This window comes from Theropithecus gelada, chromosome 16, assembly GCF_003255815.1.
Source record: "Theropithecus gelada isolate Dixy chromosome 16, Tgel_1.0, whole genome shotgun sequence".
NCBI classification, from domain to species: Eukaryota; Metazoa; Chordata; class Mammalia; order Primates; family Cercopithecidae; genus Theropithecus; species Theropithecus gelada.
In genome coordinates, this window is record NC_037684.1 from 39,185,620 (window position 1) to 39,200,528 (window position 14,909).

General features: G+C 41.6%; 1 protein-coding gene and 1 pseudogene across 7 annotated transcripts in view; both read right to left on the reverse strand.

Annotated features, from left to right (window-relative positions):
- Window positions 1-649: 649 nt before the first annotated feature.
- Window positions 650-14,909, reverse strand: part of CEP112 (centrosomal protein 112) — a 542,833-nt gene continuing 528,573 nt past the window's right edge. For 4 of the 7 annotated variants that reach the window (XM_025362280.1, XM_025362276.1, XM_025362279.1 and 1 more), the window contains 3 exons: window positions 6,057-6,158; window positions 2,196-2,260; window positions 650-1,080 (listed from right to left, as the gene is read on the reverse strand). In XM_025362280.1, the coding sequence (XP_025218065.1) occupies window positions 1,077-1,080; window positions 2,196-2,260; window positions 6,057-6,158 (171 nt within the window). In that variant the 3' untranslated portion in view covers window positions 650-1,076. Of the gene's footprint in view, window positions 1,081-1,706; window positions 2,261-6,056; window positions 6,159-14,909 lie in introns of those variants that run through there. The other 3 variants (XM_025362277.1, XM_025362278.1, XM_025362281.1) reach the window with 2 other exon arrangements.
- LOC112609479 lies at window positions 8,235-9,280 on the reverse strand (annotated as a pseudogene).

Below are 14,909 nucleotides of genomic sequence, written 5' to 3' on the forward strand. Positions count from 1 at the left end.
AGAGCTCAAAATGCCCATGGCGCACACCACAATGCAGTCGAAAGAATTTGGAGCATCCATTCACTCATTCGCCGCAGTTCAAAATTTCCTTGGCAAATGGGTTGACCAATCATCGCAGAACAGCTCTGGGCATTTGGGTGGGGAGAGGGACCCAGACTTCACCATCCACTCATGGAAGCAACACCATGTGGTGCCCACATGCAAACCGGACCAAGTAAAGCATATTCCGTGGCTACTTGCCAATGTGTCGTGTCCTCATAACCTCACCTCACATTTTTTAGGCTTTCTTAAGGATCATCGATTGATATTATAATGAAAACAACCACCATAAAAAGGCAGATCAAGAAAGTAACAATAAAACCACAGCAGCTATCTAAAATTGTCACACCATATTCTGCCTCTAGGGTTCCAGGACGTGATTGGAGACCAATGAGACAAATACTTGGACTGATATCAGATGATCCAGCAATTTTATCCTAAACACCAATTCATGCACTAATTATGGATTTGATTGTTGATATGATATAAGGTATATTTTCCCGAAGTACAATTTGAGATTGCTAGCATTTGCTGGGAAAAAATACCATATATATGTCACATTTATTTTAGCAAATGAAGTTCAATAAAAAGTAGAAATAAAACTGATAAGTACAAAATAATATTTTAATATATGAACATGAACATGAAAACAATGTAAACAGGTCAGAATTTTTGATATGATACTATAAACGTGATTTTGATCGTACGCAACTGGTAAAATTCTATGCAAAAGGATTAACAAGGCGTATCAGAAGAAATCATTTCTTTGCCCAATATAAGCAGTTCTCAGCACATACTCAAATGCACACAAACATGAAAATCAGAAATAAAGGAATGTTAAAAAGATAACTTAGGCAGACACAAATAAAACCACCCCACTAGCGTATGAATGATGCATGTTTTTATGATCTTAATTACATTTAAGGATTTTAAAAATGCCACTGATCTCACAGTTTACAATATCCAAATCTTCAAACCTGCTGGAAGAAGTCCACAGCGCAGCCTGGAAATTGTATCCATTGCATTCTCTTGTGCAGTTACCTGTAAACCAAAAAATCACAGTCACGACTTTCTCTAGGTGTAACAGGTATGTCAGTCAAAAAATAAGCTCCAATTCTGGAGAAGTTGATAGGGGTTGAAAAGGATATTTAATATCAAAATTTCATCATTTATGCTTATCTATAAGGGATCAAATCTTACCGACATCAAGCAAACAGAATCTTTTGAAAAATGTGTGATCCACAAGATCTTTCCTTTTAATGCAAAGCCAAATAAGTAGTTCAGTCTTTCACTGCACAAACAGGAAGGGTGTTTGATGGAATTACAGGAGGTAAACATAATCTGTGTTAGTGATGTCACTGGGAACCTTGGACTACAAAAGGTCTCATGCATCCCCAAAAAGAGCACTGAGGGTACTCAAGTCACTGTGAGTGCTTGATCACTGAGCTGTTGATCTATTCTGGTCTGGAGAACAACGCCAAACCCTTAGGGGAAAGGACTTTGAAGATGTGAGCTATCCTAGCAAGCATTGCAACATCTCTCTATCTTAAAGGAAGATCGTGTCTCCTTCACTCCATCACTGGGCCTCAAGACAACGTCTTATCCTCTTGTCCAGGTAAGGCCTGGACTTGCCATGCCCCTGCAGATCCTCTCATCTTTCTTTTTTTGAGACAGAGTCTTGCTCTGTTGCCCAGGCTGGAATGCCGTGGTATGATCTCAGCTCACTGCAACCTCTGCCTCCCAGGTTCAAGCAATTATCCTGCCTCAGCCTCCTGAGTAGCTGGGATTATAGGTGTGTGCCACCACACCCAGCTAATTTTTGTATTTTTAGTAGAGACAGGGTTTCACCATGTTGACCAGGCTGGTCTTGAACTCCTGACCTCAGGTGATCCTCCTGCCTTGGCCTCCCAAAGTGCTGGGATTACAGGAGTGAGCCACCGTGCACAGCAGATTCTCTCATCTTGTTCTGATAGTACAGACTAAGCACTAGGATGAGAAGGGGGGTGACTTCTTAAAGACTTGCTGCTTACTAAAAACAAGTCTTTTTCAAAACTTGTATTATGTCCAAGCATTTTAATAAAGATAAAGGCCAAACGAGGAGGCTCACAGGTGCCACAACACTAACTAATCAGGAAACACATGCTTATGGGCTGTACCTTCTGCCTTGGTATGTAGTCAGTTCTTCTTGAAGGATGGAGGCTCTCTTTTGCAGAAAATTAACCTAGAAAAGACATCTTGTGTGAGAAGAGGTGGACGTGGCTTACATGTCAATATTGTGCAAATAGTATGGTAAGATTTTATTTAAATTCAGACAATTCCCTAGATAAAACTCAGAGGATTTGTTGAATGTCAATGTTGTGTTTTTTACATTTGGTCACATCCCATCCTTATTGAAAATCCATCAGATATGACAGAATAAAGTTCAAATTCCTCATTGCAGTGCCGTTTTGATCTGGCCTGCCCCCATCACAGTGGCTTTACCTGTCCTCACGCCCTGTCCACCACTGCTGTTTCTACACCATGTCTTTCTCACTCTGTTGCTCTTTGGCCCAGGCCATTTTCTCTCTTTGGAACACTTGTCTTTCTGTCTCCTATTCATTCTCCACCATTTGGTTTAAATGTCATCTCTCCTGTGGAATTGTTCAACTCCTCCCCAACTGCTCCTCGCCTCCTAGCCCCAGGCAAAACCAGTGGTCCCCTCCTCTGTGTTCCTCCCCTCTATTACTGGTACTTCTCACACTGCTTTGTGGGTATTTGTTTTCATATGTCTTCCCTAAACCTGAGAGCTTCTCTTGGGCAAGAATGACTTTTCTGTCTCTCTACCCCAGTTTCTTTTACAGGGCTGGGCATGTAGGTGGTTTCACTAGCTGTTGAATGAACGGAGGAGTGAGTAAGTGTAAAGAAAATTACTGCTTTCTGGAAACCTTAGTCCATCCTAGGGATTCCCTGAGGTTGGAGAGACAGAACTTCATAGTGGAAAGAGCCTGAGCTTTGTCTGGAGTTAGGCCAACTTGGGTTCAATTCCTGGCTTGCCATTTGTGGCTCTAGGAAAATTACTTAAGCTCTTGATGCCTAATCTGTGAAATAGGGTTAATGACAGCTGCTTCCCAGGGTTATGAGGATGACATGAAACAACTAGAGAAACCACCTAGTGCAGAGCTCATAGCAGGTACAATCGCCAGACCACCATTCTTAGGGGGCTGGAGGAAACTGCGTTCTTTAGCATATTCTCTTCAATCAGACCTTACAAAGCATTTGATTATTGTGAAGCATACATTTCTATACTATTAAAGATGCCTGTATCAGGCGTGGATTCAAAAGTACCTCACACAACCCAATATAAATGGTTTGGGGCTAACTTATACCATGGCTTAATGTAATCAAGAGTCAGTGGTATTTGATCGTTTCAGAATTGTTTATTCTTGTGTCTTTGGTCTGAACTGAAACCATGGCAACGGTTGATCCCGAAACATAGTTATGCAAGAGAATACAGCTGGCAGAACAGAAAATGTGCTTGAAAGAGAAGAAAACACAGTCTTTCTAAATGGGTGCATCTCAAAGTGGTCCTCCTGGTTTTGCTGATTTGTATGGCACCCTCGTCTTCATTTTATCCAATTGCTCAAGTGACCCATAGGACAATTGATAATTTTGACAGATGCAGGGATTACACTGATTCAACTTCCCTCCCCCAACCATACTCTGTAATCGGAATTCCAACAATTCTCAAAAAACACAGGCACCTGTGCTTTCAAACTAAATTTGCTCACTGGATGGCCTGTGACTCCTCCGTGCAGCTGCCAACTCTGAGGCCCTATCGCAGCTGGCAGCACTCTCTTTCTGGGTCAGCCTGCAGTTTTAGGAGGCTGAAGTGGCTTTTATTACAGTGAAATGATATGAATGATAACAGAAGCCCTGCAGGTAGGTATCAGATTTCTTTTTTTTTCCTCTTCCTAAAAAAAACCCCTCTGAAGGCATCAGGTCCTACCTAGCTGACACTATCTGTAGCTCACCTACAAACTTAATGGGTAAACCACACCTGGAGTGGAGCTTTTCATGTAAATAAAGATTACTTAATCCTTTGTATGTTCCCATTCTCCTCCAGTACTTATTTTTATATGCAGGCGTGAGCAAATTTCATAGCCCATAGAAGCAATCGGAAACAGTAGCATATGGATTGAGATTATGAACATTTCATTATCAGATTAGAGACTTTTTACTAGGGGAATATAAAAGGAGCAGCTAAAATGTGTTCCACATGTTATCTTACATATTATAAATAGATAACGTGGATATCATCAAACCATATCATTTATTTTATTCATAAATATATTTATTAAGCACCTGTTATGTGCCAGGCACAGTACTTGATACAGGGAGTAAAGAAATACTTTCTTTCCTTTATGGAATTTCTCAAGGAAAAAATATGTCTGAAACTTCAAAGTGGGCTGGGCACGGTGGCTCACGCTTGTAATCCCAACACTCTGGGAGGCTGAGGTGGGCGAATCGCTAGAGGTCAGGAGTTCGAGACCAGCCTGACCAAGATAGCGAAATCCCATCTCCACTACAAATACAAAAATTAGCTGGGCGTGGTGGCATGAGCCTGTAATCCCAGCTACTTGAGAGGATGAGGCTGGAGAATTGCTTAAACTCAGGAGGCAGAGGCTGCAGTGAGCCAAGATGGCGCCACTGAACTCCAGCCTGGGTGACAGTGAAATTCCATCTCAAAAAAATGAAAAAAATAAAAATAAAATTCAAAGTGTATTGGAAATGTGAATATGTAAACTCTTTCTCATGATACCAACAATATGTAAAACAGTCAAACAATATAGAAGTATGTAGCAAAAACATGTTAGAAGTTTTCTCACATCATGAACCGCATCAAGAACCATGCATTTCTTTTTTTTCTTTTCCTTTTTTTTTTTTTAGATGGAGTCTTGCTCTGTCACCCAGGCTGGAGTGCAGTAGTGCGATCTCAGCTTACTGCAACCTCTGCCTCCCAGGTTCAAGTGATTCTCCTGCCTCAGCTTCCTGAGTAGCTGGGATTACAGGCATGCACTACCATGCCTAGCTAATTTTTGTATTTTTAGGAGAGATGGGGTTTCACCCTGTTGGCCAGGCTGGTCTCAAACTCCTGATCTCAGGTGATCCACCGGCCTTGGCCTCCCAAAGTGCTGGGATTACAGGTGTGAGCCACCGCACCCAACCATATTTCTTTTCTTTTTTGAGACAGTCTTGTTCTGTTGCCCAGGCTGGAGTGCAGTGGTGTGATCTCAGCTCACTGCAACCTCTGCCTCCTGGGTTCAAGTGATTCTCCTGCCTCAGCCTCCCAAGTAGCTGGGAATATAGGCACGGGCCACCATGCCCAGCTAATTTTTGTATTTTTAGTAGAGACGGGATTTTGCCATGTTGGCTAGGCTGGTCTCAAACTCCTGACCTGAAAAGGTCTGCCTGCCTCAGCCTCCCAAAGTGCTAGGATTATAGGCATGAGCCACCACGCCCAGCCAAGAACCATACATTTCAACAAGAACTATGTAACCTAATTGTTTGAATACCTTGTCATTATTTTGCCTTGAACATAGAATGTATCTTGTTATCTCTAACGACCATGTAAAATACACCAGAATAAAAGTGCTTCTAACATAACTGTGCTTTCAATTTCTTTGCACTTCTACACAGTGAGGAATCAGCCATATGCTAAGTGATGGCATTTTGGACCTGAAACCAAGAATAAAAGAATGAGGCTATATTGAAAGGTAGACTGTAAATGAATTGATGTTACAACTGACTGAACTTCTCAATTTTAAGGGTGCTTCAAAGAAATTCTTATTGAGACAATGAGTTATTAAACAAGAAAAAAATTTTTAAAAAAACAAAAACAATTTATCCTGAGTAGCAGGTTATACAATGACATCACATTGATTTCTGGCATCAATTTGGAATCAGATTTATTTGCAAGTTTCTTTTCAGAGTATGCATATCACCTAATCCTTGGAAAATGCCTTGATTCTAGTAATTACCTGTGATTTTAGGGAGGAAATGGTGTCTTCAAGTTCTTGTCTTAGGGATGCTGGCATCAACCCTTTCAATTTTGTTTCATATTCTTGTCGTATGTAAGTTATCTAAATTGGAAAAAAATTAAGCGTTATCTTTTTACCACATAAACGATTGTTTTGAATTTAAGAAGTCCCAGAATAGTATCTGTTCATCACAATGAAAGGTTTGTTACATGCGGTCAGAAACCAGACAATAAAGATGAAATAAGAAGAAGAGTTAAAAACTGAAAAGGCTACCCAGCCTGACCCTGTGACTCTGAGAGAGACAGTCCCTGTAACAATACTTTCTTTAAAATCCTTGTGAACACAATTTTCAGCATATGATAAGTAAAATAATTGTTTTCTCCTCTTCACTCATGAGGGTCCCCACTATGCTAGCCCTGCAGCCTCTCCTTGATCAGGATGTGAACTCCAGCCATACCAAGCTGTGATCTGAGGACAACTCATAGCATGTCTCTGCTTTGATTAAAATACTCCTTGAGGGTGTGGTGGCTCACACCTGTAGTCCCAGCACTTTGGGAGGCTGAAATGGGCAGATCACTTGAGCCCAGGAGTTTGAGACCAGCCTGGGCATCTCTAAAAAATATATAAAAATTAGCTGGGCATGGTGGTGCACACCTGTAGTCTCGGCTACCTGGGAGGCTGAGGTGGGAGGATCCTTTGAGCCCAGGAGGTAAAACCTGCAGTGAGCCAAGATCGAGCCATTACACTCCAGTCTGGGCGACAGAGTGAGACTTTGTCCCCAAAAACCCCAAAAAAATCCCTACTCCCCCAAACTGACAGGTAGTTGGGGCACTAAGTGTGATTCATATAATCATGAAGACATGAATGAAGGAGAATCTGCATAGCTGTGTCTCCAACCCCCTTTGACACAAGTAGACAGGTAGAGTGCACTGGGCATAGGAAGGTTCCTGGTTCCCTTCTGCCTCCTGAATACTATCGGGCCTGTGTTTAACTAACTGATGCTCACTGGGCTAGTAAGAAAAACAGGTTGGTGGCTCATCCCATTCATCTCTCTCAAGGCTAAAGCAGTGAGTGAGAGGGTAGAAGAAAAGCCTTTGGAAGAATATGCCTGAGCAGGATGATGTGCATGGATGAGGCATGAATATGCATGTGTAGATATTGGTGCCTTTTTCCAGCTGTGTTTCTGCATTTCTCTTCCTCCTACTATGAGATATGATAGAATTAATTATTTTTAAAATCTGTTGCATGTGCTGTGCGTGACTTAACCAAACATTAAAGCTGAGCTGCAGTGTATCATACCAAGTAATTAATCATACACACCTGGAAATAGGCAATATACTATGAAAATTGTGCACAACTGAGTTGAGTTGGATAAGCCTATCAATTTGCTGAAGATAATTTAAAATGAACAGTCTTTAAGACCCAACTTTTCTTACACTAAACTGAATTAAGGAAGAAATGTGCTTAACAATTCATTTCATTACCTACTAAAATCCTGTGGCCACTGTTCTAGAATACAAATTTTCAATTTTTGGCAAAGTGCCTTTTTTGGGATATGCTATAATCCTGTGACTTATACTTAAAGGAAAAAAAGAAATAATAAAATATGATCTCTCTCACAGATGCAAAGTCTTTGCTGATGAAATATCTGTTGATTCTCCTATCTATTGATTTTTCTCATCTTCTCTTCTTCAACTTACTTCCAAGTGAGCCAGTTCCAGCTACTCACTTGAGTCAGTTAGCTGACTCAAACGAAGGAAAAATGCAAAGCAAAACACATGCTTTATAAACCAGACCTCAGGGTAACATTTATTGAGGGTTCGTGGGTTATATATAGATTATTGTTTTTTTTCTATCACTCAACACTGGCTCTGGAAGTTTGAGTTTCAACTCTTTTAAAAACAACTCATGCACGCCCTATTCCCTTTTTAAACAAATTTTATTCTGTGTTTTATTACTGAAATACGTCGTCCTACCCATCCCACCCCACAGTAAAAATCTCACCCAGGCTCCCTATTTCTTTCCCTCATCCCCTCTTCCCCACACCATCCCGGGACAAATGCTCCAGGGTTCCCTGCCTACTGGCCATTCTGGAGTGTGTCCATTGGGTAGTAATGTGGAAACCACCAGGGCCTTTGTGGAGAAAATGGAGGGGGCTGAAGGAGTCCCAAGAGGGTCTTATTTCAGGGCCTTGGATCCTTACTCATAGGCGAGCTTGATCTCATCATCTGGACAGGTGGAGGCAGATTTTTCCTGAGCATAGGCATTGCTCAAGTACTGATGCATGCCACGGAAGGCCTCAGGGATGGTGAATCCCCGGTACTTTTTTTTTTTTTTCTTTTGAGATGGTATCTCACTCTGTTGCCCGGGCTGGAGTGCAGTGGCGTGATCTTGGCTCACTGTAACCTCTGCCTCCCAGGTTCCAGCAATTCTTTTGCCTCAGTCTCCTGAGTAGCTGGGATTACAAGCACATACCACCACACCTGGTTAATTTTTTTTTGTATTATTATTATTATTTTTTTTAGTAGAGACGAGGTTTCAACTTGTAGGCCAGGCTGGTCTTGAACTCCTAACCTCAAGTGATCTGCCCACCTTGGCCTCCCAAAGTGCTGGAATTACAGGCATGAGCTATGACACCCGGCCCCCCAGCACTTCTTACACACCACTTGTACTATGTGGAGCTTTGACAACAGGTTGCAGTCCGCCAAGGTGAGCTCATTGCTATCCAGAAACTTCCTCTGAGAAATGCCTTCATCTTCAGCACTGGTTTCATCCACTTCTTCTGGGTGGGGGGATGTCAAGTAATTGTCTAAAACCTTCAGGGCTTTCAGGAGTCCCTTCTCCAGACTGTCATTTAGTGCTGGGTTTGAATTTTTGATGTAAGCAGAAAATCTGGCAAATACGTCCAGGTCAGCTGTGTTGGACTCAGGGTTCAGAGCTGACAGCTTGGGGTACCTGGGAGGGCACAGCACTGCCTACAGAAATTCCTCAGTCTTGTTGGTGTCCTTGTGCTCTTCCATGCCATACAGCAGGAATGGGAGCTGCCCTTCTGGGTACAGCTTTTGCACTATCTCGGTCTGCCTCTTGGTGTCAATGATGGTGACACTGAAGGTGACTCCCTTGAACCACAGCACCATGAACAGTCTCTAGGAGAAGGGGCAGTTCCCAATCTTGACCCCATCACTGCCAGCCTTCATGAACAATTCAACTTGCAGTTGTTCTTCAGCTATGGTTGCGCTAGGGACCAGAAAATGGCTATAGCTGGGGGAACTGGGGCATGCACTATTTCTTACATCCTTAACTGTTTAGAATGTCTGTTTTCCTAAGCTGGCACTCAGCAAGAAGGCCATGTTCCATTTGAGTGCCAAGATGGTGAAGTCCAATGATGAGAAGCCAGGCAAGTTCAACTCTGGCATTTTCCAGGGTCTTCTGAAGCTGGAGATGGCTTAGCTCGGTTGCATTTACAATGCAGTCCTTGAGGATTTGGTCTTCTCACATGAAACTGGATGGCAGCCAGCTCGTAAAGGTTCATTTGGACAAAGCACAGCAGAACAATACGGAACACAAGGTCAAAACTTTTTCTGGTGTTTATAAGAAGCTCATGGGCAAAGATGTTGATTTTGAATTTCCAGAATTTCAACTGTAAACACAAATTATAAAGTATATTCACAGTAAAAAAAAAAGAACAAAGCCTATCCATTGCCTTTACATTTAAAAGACAACTTTGCTGGGTATAAAACTGCTTCAATCCCACTTTCTTTCTCTCATAACTTTGTGAACACAAAGATCAAGTTAGCTAGGCATGGTGGTGTGCACCTGTAGTCCCAACTACTTGGGAGGCTGAGGTGGGAGAATTACTTGAGCCCCTCAGAACATTTCTCCAGTGTTTTCTGGTATTACATATTGCCATGGTAAAGTTTGAGGCCAATCTGATTTTTTTCATGTTGAATATAACTTTCTTTTTCTGCTTGGATGCTATGGTTTTCTTTTTCCTTCATTTACTAACTTCACTGGGAAATGCTTTGATACTAATTATTTTATATTAATTTTCCTGAGACATTGTGTGTGCCCTTTCTACCTTTACATTCCATTATTTAAACAAAAGTTCCTTTGTTAGAAGGATTATTTGTATTTTATTATATACATATATATATTTTTTCCTGTTAGTTCTCTTCTTCAGAGACAAAAACTTTGCGAATGTTGGCTCTTCTTTGACAATCTCCCATAATTATACATTTTCTCTATTATTACTTTTATTTTCATATCATTTTATTTTGAGACAGGGTCTTGCTATGTTGCCCAGGCTGGTCTCCAACTCCTGGACTCAACCGATCTTCCTGCCTCAGCCTCCTGAGTAGTTGGAATTACATGCATGCATCACTGCACCAAACTCTTCTTATCATTTTATATCTATTTTATATTTTCATTTCATTTTATATAATAGCCTCTAGCCTAATTACTATATTTCCTTGGATGGTTTTAGTTATGATTTTTCTATTTTGGTTCTTCTACTATGGTTTCAATCTTTTGCTTTTGTCTACCATTTTTCCTAAGCTCTGAGAGATCACTTTTCATCTGTCTGTTGACTTATATAATCTTTAAATATGTCTCTTCTTTTTCCTACTTCTCTATCGCCCTCCACCATCTTCCTTGAGAGAGATGTCTAAATGTGTTTTGTGAATGCTTTGACACTGTGAAGAGCTGTTATAAAGAACTATAATTAGTCTGAACTTTCCTCCTGTAATTTTCCATTTGATATACAGAACATTATTTGCTTACATTCTTTCTTCCCCTCTCTTTTAATCCAGCAAAGATCATATGCTAGTTCCTTTTTCCAAAAGAAAAATTACACCTCATTTGTGAATGGAACCAGCTATTTGCTGAGAGTTGAGGTGTGGTGGGGGTAGCTGGGGTCAGGCCACAGCTATGATTTGGTTTTGTTGTCTTCATTACTCTTTGACCAAATCTATGATTTCATTTGCTCTGGGGGCCTATGTCCCTCAGTTTTCAACCACTTTGGAGGTCACAGCCAAGTACTTAAGCCCTTTGGTTCATGCTCGTGGCTGGTTTCTCCTGACTCTCCTTCCTCCCGCCCTGCCCACTATTCACATATGATGGTTTCTCTCTAGTAGGAGGCTAGGCCATCGAGAGTAGAAGATTGGGTGTGTCCAAGGTTGCTCTTTGATCACCATTATTCCTTCCATCACTTTTCAAATTCGGAAGTTACATTTTCCAACATTTATTGAAGATTCGTGCATTTATACTTCCTGTCTACTCCTTTATTCTTTGTTTTTGTGATTTTAGTGAATCTGAATGAATTTAAAATAAGCCTCTGGAAAATATGAAATTACCTCATGTATGAGTGAGACCGTCAACTGGGAAAATATTACTACCCTGAATCCTTAAGCTCAAATGCTGAATTTAAAAATCATTATATAAAGCTGAATCCTGTTACTTTAATAAAGTCATGAAAAACTTTAACCAATCTGTTTTCATTCTGTTTATGAGGTTAATAAAGTTACCACCAGCAAACATTTACTGAGGACTTTCTGTGTTGACTCTCCATGTTTTATATGGACTTAATCCTCTGACGACCCAATGAGGGAAGCACAGAGTGGTAAAACATGATTTGAACTCAGGTAGTCTGACTCTCAAGCACATATTATTGTCCACTTTGCTCTACAGTTTCTCAAATAATCCTTCTAAATGCTGAGCTGATTTTTCCACCCCAGGGGGAAGAGAATGCCAGAGACAAGTGCATTAGCGGAGTCTTTGCTACCACGTTCTAGTGCTTTCACCAGCACAACAGTGGCCAGGGCCAGGGGATGGGGCGTTGAACTGCAGTGCTTCCAGACATCCATCTAGTCATCAATCTTTTTAAAAAAGTGACAACCATGAAAACAATAACTGGTTCCAGAGGACTCCCCACACCTTCCTATTGATTTTAAAATTTTAGCTTACTATGGATTTATATATGACCAACTGGAGAAAACCTCTACAAATGCAACATACATGTCTGACCTGAAAGTTCCACAAATTCCCCAAAGAAGCACATATTCAAAATCCAACCAGTGAAGGACACATGTAAATTTGTCATATGGCAAAATGACAAAAGAAAAAGAAATAGTTTATATTCCTATATAACACTCTTGATTCTTGTGACCTTTTTTCTTGAGATTGAGTTTCGCTCTTATTGCCCAGGCTGGAGTGCAATGGCGCGATCTCGGCTCATCGCAACCTCTGCCTCCCAGGTTCAAGTGATTCTCCTGCCTCAGCCTCCCGAGTAGCTGGGATTACAGGCATGCACCACCATTCCTGGCTAATTCTGTATTTTTAGTAGAGATGAGCTCTCTCCATGTTGGTCAGGCTGGTCTCAAACTCTCGACCTCAGGTGATCCACCCTCCTTGGCTTCCCAAAGTGCTGAGATTATAGGCATGAGCCACTCTGCCTGGGCTTTTAAAAAATTTTATTATTTTATTTTTATTTTATTTTATTTTTTAAGAGACAGGGTCTTGCTCTATCACCTAGGCTGGAGTGCCATGGCACAATCACGGCTCACTGCAGCCTCAACCTCCGAGGCTCAAGCAATCCTCCTGCCTCAGCCTCCCGAGTAGCTGGGACTATAGGTGTGTGCCACCATGCCCAGCTAATTTTTTTTTTCCCCCGTATGGACAGTTTCTCACTATGTTGCCTAGGCTGGTCTCAAACTCCTGGGTTCAAGTGATCCTCATGCCTCGGCCTCCCAAAGTGCTAAGATGATAGGCATAAGCCACCATGCCTGGCTTTTGCTACTACTTTTCTATCCCCACCTCTGACCCAGGCTGCGTTTAAGGGGAAACAATGAGGTAATGAGAACTTTTACTTATGGACTATTCATGAATTTGGAACTGCCCAAACAATCTGGCCTTACAACAGACCACGAAGCAAGACGAGGTTGAGTGGAGTTAAGCAAAGGTTTTGATGGACACACAATTGCTTTGATTCAAGATCAAAATTTTTACACATACATGTATTTTATTATTATATTTGAATATTAGATTCATTAGCATAAAGTATCTTATTATACCAGTGTGATGTCTATTAAACACTAGGGTATTCAAAGGCTGTTGTGTTGTAGCTCATTTCCATCCTCTCTCCATTCCCACCATCCTCAAAAAGCACTGTGGATAATTACGTGCTCTTCCATGTCCCTCAACCATATCGCACCAAAGAGAGGGGCTTCCCTCTCTCCACCACGGTTACTTCTCTCTCTACCTTCCTTCATCTTCTTTCCCTTAGCAAAATAAAATTAGGAAACTCACTCAGGACATTGTGATAATGACATTTCTATAATTAGTAATAAGACTCCTGTAAGCTGAGTGGAAATGGGGTCTTTATAACACAGTGCCTATGTGACTAACAGGCTGTGCCCTGCTCCGTGGCAACAATCTGCCTGCTCTTCCCTCCAAGGCGTGGCACTGACACTATGATTCCCCTAACTTTTAAAGTAAACTGTGAAGACCAAGACCACTCCTAACTAGAGTTTCACGTTCCAATCAAGTAAAACTGAAATCATGGGTAATCAGACAAATGCTCATTTGCATAAATAAGAGACTACAAAGTCTATGGAATGTGCAGTTGACTTGAGCCAAGGGGTCCCTAGAGATAAAAATTCAAAGTGATATTGGAAAAAGGGAGCCTCGAAAATCTGTAATTTCATTAAAAACAGCGAAGGGAGAACTAAAACATATTTTATGATGTTTTTATTCAAAAAAACACTGTACTGACTGGGCGTGTTGGCTCATGCCTGTAATCCCAGCACTCTGGGAGGCCAAGGCTGGTGGATCACCTGAGGTCAGTAGTTCAAGACCAGCCTAGCCAACACAGTGAAACCCTGTCTTCACTAAGAATACAAAAATTATCCAGGCATGGTGGCAGGCGCCTGTAATCCCAGCTACTCAGGAGGCGGAGGCAGAAGAATCGCTTGAAGCCAGGAGGTGGAGGTTGCAGTGAGCCAACATTGCCCCACTGCACTCCAGCCTGGGCAACAGAGTGAGAGTCTGTCTCAAAACAAACAAACAAACACTGTATCAACCAGTCATGTCCATATGTCAAAATCATGTCAAATATGTCATCTTGTTTACAATGAAACAAAAACTAAGATTGAAATGTACAGCTCTGTGCAATCAGCTTAGGCACAGGCCTCAAATGCGAGTTATTTTATTGCAAGCTCCAATGTACCCAACACAGAATTGTCTTTTGAGGAGCTGAGAAAAGAGGAACCTCCTATTGCATTGCCACTGGCTTATGCTACAGTAGTTGTTTGTATGTCTCTGCATAGTCATTTATTGTCACATTTTGAGGTAAGGGTGAAGCAGTTCAGGAAAATAAGTGTGTCTGAGGCCAGGTGTGGTGGCTCATGCCTCTAATCCCAGCACTTTGGGAGGCTGAGGCAGGAGTATTGCTTGAACTCAGGAGTTCAAGACCAGCCTGGGCAACATAATGAGACCTCATTTCTACTGGAAAAAAAAAAAAAAATCTGCTGGGCGTGGTGGCATGCATCTGTGGTCCCAGCTACTTGAGAGCCTGAGGCGGGAGGGTCGCTTGAGCCCAGGAGATCCAGGCTGCAGTGAGCTATGTTTGTGCTACTGTACCCAGCCTGGGCAACTGAACGAGATCCTGTCTCAAAAAAAAAAAAAAAAAAAAAAAGTGTGCCTAATATTACTTTACAAAGCCCAACAAGCATTTCTGGGGTCAGTTTAGCAGAGAACAAAGGAAACTACGTAAAGAATTCTATTGATGTTATCTCCTGAATCTTTCCATTTTGCCACTGGAACCATCCCAGTCCAGAATACATTCAATACATCCATCTT